General features: G+C 41.1%; 1 protein-coding gene across 3 annotated transcripts in view; it reads left to right on the top strand.

Moving 5' to 3' along the window:
* The window catches only part of casr (calcium-sensing receptor), an 88,993-nt gene that overhangs the window by 51,935 nt on the left and 24,818 nt on the right, over window positions 1-12,240 (top strand). For 2 of the 3 annotated variants that reach the window (XM_059650281.1, XM_048540223.2), the window contains 2 exons: window positions 280-586; window positions 4,481-5,377. In XM_059650281.1, coding sequence (XP_059506264.1) covers window positions 280-586; window positions 4,481-5,377 — 1,204 coding nt within the window. Of the gene's footprint in view, window positions 1-279; window positions 587-3,228; window positions 3,329-4,480; window positions 5,378-12,240 lie in introns of those variants that run through there. The other variant, XM_059650282.1, reaches the window with a different exon arrangement.

Here is a 12,240-nt window from a genome sequence, read left to right as displayed (position 1 = left end):
GTAGTTCATTGGCAGTAAAGCACTTTGGGAAGTTTTCAGGATGCGAAAGGCACTATAAATACCAGCCTTTACCTTTTCTTCATTGTTAAAAGTGCTAGTTATTACGCTGTAAACAATTCCAAAAAAAAGCAAGTTTGTTTTCATGCATTGATGTGGCTGAGGCACCTCTCCTTGCGTCTATCTTAATCACAGATTGATCAACAGAAAGGCCACAATTAGTCTGACTGGCTGAAAAGGCGGATAACAATATCATAAACACATTTCAATTATCATTAACAGGTACAACTTTAGGGGATTCCGGTGGTTGCAGGCAATGATATTTGCAATTGAGGAGATCAACAATAGCATGAAATTTCTTCCAAATATCACTCTCGGATACAGGATATTTGATACATGCAACACAGTGTCTAAAGGCCTGGAAGCAACTCTGAGTTTTGTAGCCCAGAATAAAATCGACTCGCTGAACTTGGACGAGTTTTGTAACTGCTCTGATCACATCCCATCAACGATAGCAGTTGTGGGGGCAACAGGATCTGGAATTTCAGCTGCAGTCGCCAATCTGCTGGGGTTATTTCACATTCCACAGGTCAGTGCAATTAGCGACAATGAACAAGACTGTGAGTTTGAGGACACTGTGGAGAGCAAGTGTATCTGTAAACAGTGTGTTTGTGAAGGAGACCATATGTAGCTGTACACAAACAACCAGCTCTTTGTGAATACGATGTTTTAACAGCTTTCTCATCAAATTTAAGTCCAATCTTTCATGTTACATGTAAAAACATAACAGATTAGAGGGTGTTTTGCATTAATGTCACCACAGTGAGAGTAGTGATTAATAACATTGACTTTTGAGCTTTAAGCTCATTTACTCTTTTATGAAAATAGATACTGGACTCCATTTTGAACAGGGTTTTGAAATAAATAATCAGGAAAGGCTTTTGAAGCAAATGCAGATTGGATTTGCTGGGCTGAATGGTCTTATTTCTTCCCTTTTTTTGGACAATTCATTGTTCTGGTGGAGTCCTTTAACAAGAAATGTAGTTCTGCTATCTGCATAGCCTGAATTGAAATGGAGCTGAAAATGTTTTTTACATGTTTCCCTCCTCAGCTGTAGGCCCTAACACTCCCTCTGAGCTGCTATTTACTAATGGGAAAAGCGTGCATGGTCCAGTATGAAACCAGATTGAGATGTACTAGGGTTCGATAGTTTTGATCTGGTTGGATCTGGGTTTGTACACAAAACTGGTCCTCCTATTGGTCTGAAATCAGGCACCTATAGTTTTCATGACTTTTCAGCACAGACTCAGCTTATCTCCACAAAACCCCATACTGTCTCTCTACATCATTGTGCACACTCATTTATAAAAATTAATTTGAGCTCTATCTTGATTATTTTACTCATCTTTTATTTTTAGACAGCCCAATCCCCACTCTCACAGGACTCATCCTTTGATTCCCCACCTTCACACCTCCTGCTGACCCCCAGAAGCCACCCACAAAGTCTCTGTCTCCACCACTCCTCACCCTCACAGCTCCAGCATTCCCTCGCTCCACACCATCCTCAATCCCCTGCAACTCCCTTTCAGCTTCACAGTTCCTGCACTCCCCATAAAGACCCTCACAGCACCCACCCTGATTCCCCACAAGTACAGCTCATGCACCCCTCAGTTCCCCACCTGACATGCACTGCTCCTGACTCCCATGCTCACAACTCCTGTCCCTTCACTCCCTGCAAGAGACCTTAAATAACAAGGAGCTATTTTAACTCTGAGCAATGGAACAGGGGATCAAGCATGGAATGAAACAGGTGACTAATTCACTATGGCTTGCTTTATACTGTTGTTCAAAATTAAAATCATCTTCAGTGATCCCAGGGTTCTGCATAGTTTCACACGCTCATTCTTTCAACATGTGGAATGAATGGTAATAAAACTTTCAGGCCATTTATGAGCTCCTCTTGATCATAATTAAAAAATCTTAATATCTAGTAGTATTACTAAAATTGATGATTGTAATAACATTCAGATTCCTACACAATTGTCTAAATTATATGGCAACAATAGCATGTCAGTTGTAACTTTTGTACAAATAGCAAAATTGAATCTTATACATATCGGTCTATAGGATATGATTCTACTTTCAGTTCCTTGCCAGTGCACTGTATAATTTGAAGCTGTTTCAGAGACAAATGAGAACAAGTTAGGAGTGGCATTTATAAGTAAAACTCCACTTTTGGTGGATAGGTTTTCCTGAATTTCTTCATTGTTACTCACTCCTAGACATCTATTCTCAATCTCGTGCACGAATTAAATACGATCCAAGAATAAGTTTTTAGCAGAATACATTTTTCTAGTCCCTTGAAAGCGTAGCCATTCAAATTTCAGTGAACACCTAATGAAAGCACAAAGGTAGGCCTGAAACAACTAACAGAATAAGGGAGCTAAAGATGCTTGAATGTTTGAAATAAAAAGTGAAAATGCTGAATATACTCAGCAGCTGTGGCAGCATCAATTGAAAGAGAAAAACAAGAGTATGTGTTTCAGGTTGATGACCTTTGATCAGAACAGGAAAGGACTTAAACTGAAAGATCCTAAATTGGCCAGAATTTCACTATTAGTGTACAGTCCCCAGTATCAAGAGAGAACTCATATCACCAGTACCAATGAGTGGACATTGGGGCGTTCCTTATGTTTTAGGGACAGGAGCCAATTAATTGGCAGCTGTCAGGATTGCACGTTGCGGTGCGAGCTACCAGTACAATCAGAAAGTCCCACAAATCACCACAGTTACTGCTGAGGCTGTTAGGACACCTAGAGCCTACAGCAGCCTGGCAAAGACTAAATCTTAAAGGGTGAAAGGCTTGAGAGCTGAAGGGGGTATCATTTTGGAGGTGATATCCTTCAGGCTTCAGGGCTGCAGGCAGTTGCCCTCATTTTGCTTCAGAAATCCTTACTCATTGAACTTGGAGGCTGCCTGACTTCAGTCCTCTTGGCCATCTTTTTCAGCCATGTCACAGCTTGCTAACATAGCTGTCTAACACACAGACGCACGCCCTCCACTTAACTTTTTCCCCTCCTGCAAAAACTTAATTTCACAAGCTCTGTGTCTATTTTGATCGCTGCATCTGTTTCCCTAGCAGCCAAAGCCATGGGCTGGTTTCTCAGAAGTCTGATGCTGCAGCCAGGAATTCCAATAATCAAACCCTCACAACAAATCTGGAATTCTGGATTCTTTTCCAGTTATGGGCTGTCTCAAAAAATGCAGCCTTTGAAAACAAATGGATGTGGAAAACTACTAACAAATTATGGGCTGTATCACAAAAAGAAAGGTACAGACTCTAGTTGCACAATATTATTATGTATATGGATATTTAACACAAGTCATATTTTTAAGCTTCTGCCTAACTCTTCTATAAGATTTAAACTATTTGTTTGCACCCTTTTCTGTCTGTCCATTTTCCCCAGTCGTTCTGTACATGGATACCGTAATCATCCTGGATATGTGAGCTGGTGCTTTTTGAAAGACATCCTCCGAACTGTCCATATACAGGAGACTGCTTGTTTGGTAGAAACTCTCATGGTCAGGTGTCTTCAAATGTAACCTTCCTGAGCATCATTGACAAGGCACCTTACTGATGTTAGCAGCCAGGTCTTCAGCAGGTACCATGTCTCCACACAGTCACAGACTCTCTGTGTGTTGTGAGGGGCTCAGGAAAGTTTGACTGGTTCAGGAAGTGAGTATTAAAGCACAAACATGAACGAAAATCTTGTGGAGTTTGCACTTTGGTGGAATGGAAGCCCTTGAAGGTAACAAAGACACTAAGCAGGTCAGGGGATTCTTTGCTAACCACATGTGCAGTCTGTCATTCTTTGCTCCTGCAGGAAGCCAGCCAGATTCACAAAGTGGGCATTCACTCATTCAAAATTGCCTCATCAGTTGCAAGATCCAAGCAATTCCGAACCCTAGTTTATAGCACCTGTGAGATGCATTGGTGGAGAGCAGATTGTAATATTTTGTAAATATCTCATGTTGATCATTGTCAAGAATCAGAGATGAAGAAATTAAGATGGTGATTTTTAAAGTATTGGCACTGCTTGTCCACCAGGTTAGTTTGGCAAGATGCCTTCAGGAAATGTCCATGATGAACTGATTCAAGACTTCGAACCTCCTGAGGAACTAATATTTGGACATCTCCAGGACCATCTACTTAGGATTTACATTCTCTGATGTGGACTAAAAAATGTTTCAATTAAATCCATGTCCCACTGCATATTTATTAGTTTTCACATTCTGAATATGTATTCAAGTCAATTCTTCAGTTCTTAGCTTTTTCTGGACGGTTGTATCAGCTAAGGTGAAATTAATTTCTTGGTCAACATGAGCTCAAATGTTCATTGCACAAAAGTTTTAGAATTTTGATTAATGACTGTTTAGCCTTTGCACAAGTGACCCTTGCTAACACTTCTTGTTTCTATTGAAGGTCAGCTATGCCTCCTCAAGCAGGCTCTTAAGCAACAAGAATGAGTACAAGGCTTTTCTTCGCACAATCCCCAATGATGGGCAGCAGGCTACTGCAATGGCTGAAATTATTGAGCATTTTCAGTGGAATTGGGTAGGCACTTTGGCAGCTGATGACGATTATGGGCGTCCAGGGATAGATAAGTTTCGGGAAGAAGCTGAAGAACGGGACATCTGCATAGATTTCAGTGAGATGATTTCTCAGTATTATACCCAGAAACAGGTGGAACAGCTTGCAGATATCATTCAGAATTCCTCAGCCAAAGTGATTGTTGTCTTCTCAAATGGCCCTGACTTGGAACCACTGATACAAGAGATAGTTCGCCGAAACATCACTGGTAGAATATGGCTGGCAAGTGAAGCATGGGCAAGTTCCTCATTGATAGCCAAGCCAGAATATTTCCATGTTGTTGGTGGAACCATTGGAATTGCCCTCCCAGCAGGCCGCATCCCAGGATTCAATGAGTTTTTAAAAAGAGTCCATCCCAGCAGATCGTCGGACAATGGATTTGTCAAGGAATTTTGGGAAGAAACATTCAATTGTTATTTCACTGACGAATCCCTAACACAGCTAAAAAATTCAAAAACACCAACCCATGGATTAGCAATGCAGGATGGCAATGTTAAAGTGCAACATTCCACAAGAACAAGATCAAGACTTCCATGCACTGGAGAAGAGAATATCACGAGTGTGGAAACTCCTTATCTGGATTATACTCACCTACGTATTTCGTATAATGTATATGTCGCAGTATATTCAATTGCTCATGCTCTGCAGGACATCTATGACTGCAAACCAGGCAAGGGTATTTTTGCAAACGGATCATGTCCTGATATAAAGAAAGTTGAAGCATGGCAGGTAAAGAAAATTAATTTTTGTAAGTAAAAACTTAATTGAAACTCTATTTAAAAGCTATCTAGTGTAAAATAATTGGGATATTACAGTTATAAATAATTCTAAACTGCTCATTAGGTATAGGACTTTAGATGAAGAGGAATGGAATAGAAAATGTCTAATCAGTCTAGTAAATTTCATTCCCCCTCACTTCCCACATTTTACTGTGGTATGGGTTCCCTGTCAAAACTCCACATTATCCATTATTTAATTTGATCTGTGTGATCCACAGGCAACAGTGCTCTGCTATATTTCTGGAAATATTTGTTCGTGAATATCTTATCAACTAAATGTAGTTTATATTAGCATGACCTTTACTTGGATATTACCAAATGCCTCAACAAATGTTTGAGCTAATCACTTTCCCTGGAGTCAATTTCAAACATCCAGTATATTGTGGAGGCTCGAAAGTAATACAAAAATACCCAGGCAATTTCTTTGATAATGGAAACTGCAGATGCTGGAGAATCCAAGATAATAAAATGTGAGGAAGGATGAACACAGCAGGCCCAGCAGCATCTCAGGAGCACAAAAGTTGACGTTTCGGGCCTAGACCCTTCATCAGAGGGCTGAAGGGTCTGATGAAGGGTCTCGGCCCGAAACGTCAACTTTTGTGCTCCTGAGATGCTGCTGGGCCTGCTGTGTTCAGGCAATTTCTTTGAACACTTTCAGTCACGTGAGGAACATTGGAGGAAAATTTGATTTGCTTGATATCCAGGCATGGGGATTGCAAGTATAGAGCATAACATAGAACATAGAGCATTACAGCACAGTACAGGCCCTTCGGCCCTCCATGTTGTGCCGACCTGTCATACCGATCTCAAGCCCATCTAACCTATTCCATGTACGTCCATATGCTCGTCCAATGACGACTTAAATGTACCTAAAGTTGGCAAATCTACAACTGTTGCAGGCAAAGCGTTCCATTCCCTCACTATTCTCTGAGTAAAGAAACTACCTCTGACATCTGTCCTATATCTTTCACCCCTCAATTTAAAGCTATGCCCCCTCGTGCTCGCCGTCACCATCCTAGGATAAAGGCTCTCCCTATCCACCCTATCTAACCCTCTGATTATTTCATATGTTTCAATTAAGTCACCTCTCAACCTTCTTCTCTCTAACGAAAACAGCCTCAAGTCCCTCAGCCTTTCCTCGTAAGACCTTCCCTCCATACCAGGCAACATCCTAGTAAATCTCCTCTGCACCCTTTCCAAAGCTTCCACGTCCTTCTTATAATGCGGTGACCAGAACTGTACACAATACTCCAAGTGCGGCCGCACCAGAGTTTTGTACAGCTTCACCATAACCTCTTGGTTCCGGAACTCAATCCCTGTATTAATAAAAGCTGAAACACTGTATGACTTCTTAACAGCCCTGTCAACCTGGGTGGCAACTTTCAAGGATCTGTGTACATGGACACCGAGATCTCTCTGCTCATCTACACTACTAAGAATCTTACCATTTAGCCCAGTACTTTGCCTTCCGGTTACTCCTACCAAAGTGCGTCACCTCACACTTGTAACATGTAATTGAGCTCACAAATTGTATACTATCCTAGGAATGCAATAGAGCCTGGATCATTTAATAACTTTTAGGTAGAGGTGGATAGATTCTTGTTAGGCAAGGAAATAAAAGGTTATCATGGTAGGTACGAACGTGGATGTCAGAAGACAAATAGGTCAGCCATGATTGTAGCGCATGGGGGAGCTGGCTCAAGGATCCAAATGGTCTTCGGTTCAAATATTTATAGTTGGATCCATGGAGTACAATTATAGAATCATAGCATCCATACAGTGTGGAAGCAGGCTATTCAGCCCATCAAGTCCACACTGACCCTCTGAAGAGCATTCCACCCAGACCATCCCCCATCCCTGTAACCCTGTATTTGCCATGGCTAATCCTAACCAGATGCTCTGGGCAATTTAACATGGCCAATCCACCTAGCCTGCACATCTTTGTACTGTGGGAGGAAACTGGAGCAACCAGAGGAAACCTACAAAGTTGCTGTCTTCTTGCTGTTTGCCACAATTTGTACTTTCACCAACTGCTACTCCATGGCTGCCACCTATTCCAAGGTAGTGCAGTCCAAAGCAGGAACCTTTCAACAGCCACGCTTCAGGCATTTGTTGGCACTAAGTAGGAATAATAGACCAGAAGAAGGTACTGACGGGAAAGGCACTAAGTGAATACACAGCAGGGGATAATTCAGATTTATGTGCATTATTGTAAGTGCTGATAGATAAAGTTCATATGGATTTTTTATTTTGGTGATGTCTCCTATTTTGTGATTATGGCTAAGCGAACATGATGATGGAATGTAGAATATATCTTGAAAGATGTGCATTAAGGAGCAGCAGTGGTGTGGAAATGGTATCTCAAGGCTCAGTGTCTAAATCCCACTCATGAACAGCTCAATCAAAGCAATTAAATTCTGGATGCCACCTCTTCTCCTCTTCTACCACCAATACGCCACCAAAAACTAAGCAGCAGCAAGGCTATGTCCACGTAAAAACAAAGTTATAAAGGATGCCCAGACTATGCAAGCTTGGGCACATATTCAGGCAAGTGCTGTTAGAACTCCCCTGAGCAGTTTGGGCAACGAAGTGTTGTTTCTTGGATGGTCATGACTTGGAAATGGAAATAGGCCTTCAAGCCTGCTCCATCGTTCAATGAGATCATGGCCGATCTGTGGCCAAATTCCATATACTTGACTTTGGCTCATATCCCTTAACACTTCTACTTAATAAAAAAATTCTCTATCTTGGGTTTAATATTAACAGCCGACCTAGCATCCACTGCCACTGCGGAAGGAAGTTCAAATTTGGTCCATGAAATTTACAGACTAGGGAGTCTCACATCAATAGTGGGGAAACTACTGGAAAAAATTCTGAGGGAGAAAATTAATCTCCACTTGGAGAGGCAGAATTTGATCAGGGATAGTTGGCATGGCTTTGTCAGAGGAAATATAATTGAAATTTTCAAGGAGGTAACCAGCGCAGATGATGGTAATTCAGTTGGTGTAGTCTTTATGGATTTCAGAACAGCCTTTAACAAGGTCCCACATGATAAAGAAGGTAAAAACCCATGGGATCCAGGGTAACTTAGGAAGTTGGATCCGAAATTGGCTTAGTAGTTGGAGAGAGAGGGTGGTGATAGAAGGCTGTTTGTGTGTCTGGAGGCCAGTGTCTTGTGCCATATCACAGGGATCAGTGCATGATATATATAAATTATAGAGAACAAAGCGTAGGGGGATGATAAGTAAGTTTGCGGATAATACAAAGATAGCCAAGCAATCGATTGCAAGAAAGAAAGTCTTAGGTTACAGGAAGATATAGATGGTTTTGCCAGATGGACAATCAGTGACAGATGGATTTTAACCTTGAAAGATGTGTAGTGATGCAGTTTGGAAAGGTATGGCAGGATACTTGGATGCTCAGAGGAACAAAAGGATATTGGGTACTTGTCCACAGAACCCTGAAAGTAACAGGACAGGTTAATAGGATAGTTAAGAAGGCATACAGGCTGTTTGCCTTTATAAGTTGTGATATAGATTATAATAACAGGGAGATTTTGTTGGAGCTGTATATGACTTTCATTAGGACACAGCTGGAGGACTGTGTGCAGTTCTAATCACCACACCACCAGTAAAATGTGATCACGCTGGAAGGAGGTGCAGGGAAGGTTCACCAAGATGTTGCCTGAGATAGAACAGTTTAGCTGTGATGAAAGGCTGGATAAGTTTGAGTTGTTTCCTTTGGAGCAGAGAGATTATAATGTGTAAGATTATGGGGACACAGGCAGACTGGATAGAAAGTGGCTGTTACCCTTCATTGAAGGGGACATAATTTTCTGTGGAAGGCAGTTCAGAGGGGATTTGAAAAAAAGTCTTTTCACCCAGAGTGTGTTAGGAATCTGGAATACATTGCCTGGGAGGGTAATTGAGACAGGAAACCTCACAACCTTTCAAAAGTACTCAGATAAGCACTTGAAATGTCATAACATACAAGGCCAAAGGCCAAGTGCTGCGTGGGACTAACATACATTTAGAGCAGGTTTTTGTCAGTGCAGACTCAATGGGCTGAAGGGCCTCTTCTGCACTGTATGATTGTATAATTTTATTATTCCTGGTGGTTATAATGTTCTCATTGTAAGTGCATGATTCATACACATGGACATATGATGGAAGGGAATCATGGGCAGGCTATCAACAAGCAGGTTCTTAGTAGTGGTCCACAGACAGCTGGAGTAGCAGGCTATGATAAAATGAACATGTCATGGTTGCTGATTCAGGAAAGTAAGCATTCAAAAACATGATCATCTGCGTATGGTTACATATCAACTATTCATGGTGTGATGGCTTTTGCATTTGGGATGCATTTCCACTGGCTTAGCAAAGCCATTTGTTCTGTCTTGCTATTTCCCTCTGATAAGGGAGAAGACAGTGAAGTTACTGCTTCCTGTGCAGGGGGTTCTTTACCTCCCTGCTGCAGTGTTGATTTGGAAAACTGTGACATATTGCTACTGTTGCCTTCTTCTGCCTTGAAGGATCCATCGATGTACATACGGGCAATGCCATCCTCACACTGCAGGTCTGATTGCAAAAGGTTCAGTTGCCATCTTTATGGTGAAATGTGGGTACCTCACTACGATTCCTGTCTGAATTGGAGGTAGCGCCTGCATTCCCTTAGTGAGTAAGATCTTTTGTTGAAAGCCCTCCTTCTTCACCCTCTGCACACAAATTATTCTCTCTGCTACCTCTGCCCCATATTCAATTTATGCTGTGACCTAAGACAAACTGTAACTCTAGTTGCTTTGATGAACAGCACACTTTCTGCAGAAGGAACTCACAACTCTTCTTCTATCCATGTCCAAGACCAGCACTAGTCCCTCGTAAATCTAGAAAAGATTTTGAAACCCATCAATGAGATCCAAAACTATCAACTCTGCAGGTTTAAAGGAAAATCAAAAGCACTGGAAATCCAGTGGTGATTCCTTTACACAACTGCTGTGAATGGACACTTGTCTAACTGAATTCATGCTGACCCGGGAAAGATTCCAAAAGGTGGTCAATGGGGCCTGAATCGTTCCAAAATGGCACGTGTACTGCTGTGACTGAGAGGACTGATCTGGCCAAAAGTTTTAGATTCGAAGAATTCTTTAGTGCTAGAGGTGCTGTGGCACTGTGGAGTTGAATTTTGCAGCCTTTAATTTCAGAACCCTGTCCTTTATAGCACTGCACCTGTTGGAGTTCTTGCCTCAGAGTTAAAATATTGTTGTTTCACGTCTCACTCCATAAACATGTACGCTAAAGCTATGATATCCTTGGAGGGTGCTCCTTGACTCCAAAGTGTCAGAACTGTTGTTGCTCGAACGAGACCTCTCTCCACTTTCACATGGATGCAGACATCCTAATATACTATTTTGATCTAGGGCAGAAACATTATTCTTGTTGTCCTCATCAATATTTATCCATCAATCAACGTCTCAAAAAACAGGTTAACTGATTACCTATGTGTTGCTGTTTTACAGATATTGGCTTTCTTATTTCTTACATTATGAGAATACATAGTGATAAAATGATAACATCTTGATGTGAGGGGCTCTTTCTGCAAACCTTTCATTTTTATTTCTGTGGTTGTCGTAACATAATTCAAAAAGCTGGTGAAGCATAATGTTCTCAGATCATAATCTTGCTATTAAAATCTGTGATAAATTTAAATGCATCTTAAAAATAATTTTAGCTGGATTCTCTTTCCTTGAATATTAATGATGTTTTCCTATCAATAATCATCAGGTTTCTGTAAAGTAAAGCATCTTCACTTGCAGACTTTCTTAAGTAAATGGTATTTGTATTCATCACCTGTGCCTACAACATGTCTGCAGGAGAGTATTTAATCTCATTTTTTTGTACGTGAGATTTTCTGAAACACATTTCAGCAACTTCTTATGACAAAGCTCATCAGTATCCCTGCTTGATTTCTGTTTATATATTTGATAAATTATATACTCATTTTGTTTGTTCAAGGACTTTAACTTTCAAAGTCATTATTGCAAATGCCAAAATAGCCATCACACATACGTAGATGGGGTTGGCAGTGACGTCAGTTCACTGTGACACAACCTTCTTGACAAGAAAGCATTTGTGTACGTGCAAAAACTGTGGATAGTCTGTTAAACACAACTGTGAGCTGAGACAGGCTTTCCTTCCGTTAAAATGACAGCTTCTTGAACTCAGTCACTGATGAAGAGGTAACTAACAAACTAGATGAAGCACCATTGACAGATGTAGTATATTTAGATGTTCAGAAGGTTTTTGATAAAGATTTCCCCTCCCCACCACTTCCCTGATGCAGGAGGCTGGCTTGTAAAATAAATAGGGTAGGAGATAATGTAGTGCATGGATTAATGATTGGCTAATAGACAGAAAACAGACACTAGGAATACTGATCCTTCTTGTGTTGGCATGCTGTGAGAAGTGGGGCACCATAGGATTGTACTGAGCCCCAGCTGTTCACAATAGCTATCAATAATTTATTGTTAGGGATCAAGTGTAATGTTTCCAAATATCTGGATGATACAAAGCTAAGTGAGAATGTTTGTTGTCAGGAAGATGCAACAAGGCTCCAGGAGGATTTAGACAGAGTTAGTGAATGGGCAAGAACATGGCAGATGTAGTATAATGTGAAAGATGTGATGTTATTCCTTCGGTAGGAGAAACAGATGTGCACAGTGTCCTTGGTGATAAGTCATTGAAGGCTAATGTGCAAATGCAGCAAGCCATTAGGAAGGCTAATGGAATGCTTGCCTTTCTTGCAAGAGGAGTTGAG

Source organism: Stegostoma tigrinum, chromosome 12 (assembly GCF_030684315.1).
Source record: "Stegostoma tigrinum isolate sSteTig4 chromosome 12, sSteTig4.hap1, whole genome shotgun sequence".
Lineage (NCBI taxonomy): Eukaryota > Metazoa > Chordata > Chondrichthyes > Orectolobiformes > Stegostomatidae > Stegostoma > Stegostoma tigrinum.
Note: the sequence above shows the minus strand (reverse complement) of the source record. Positions and strands in the feature narration are given on the sequence as shown.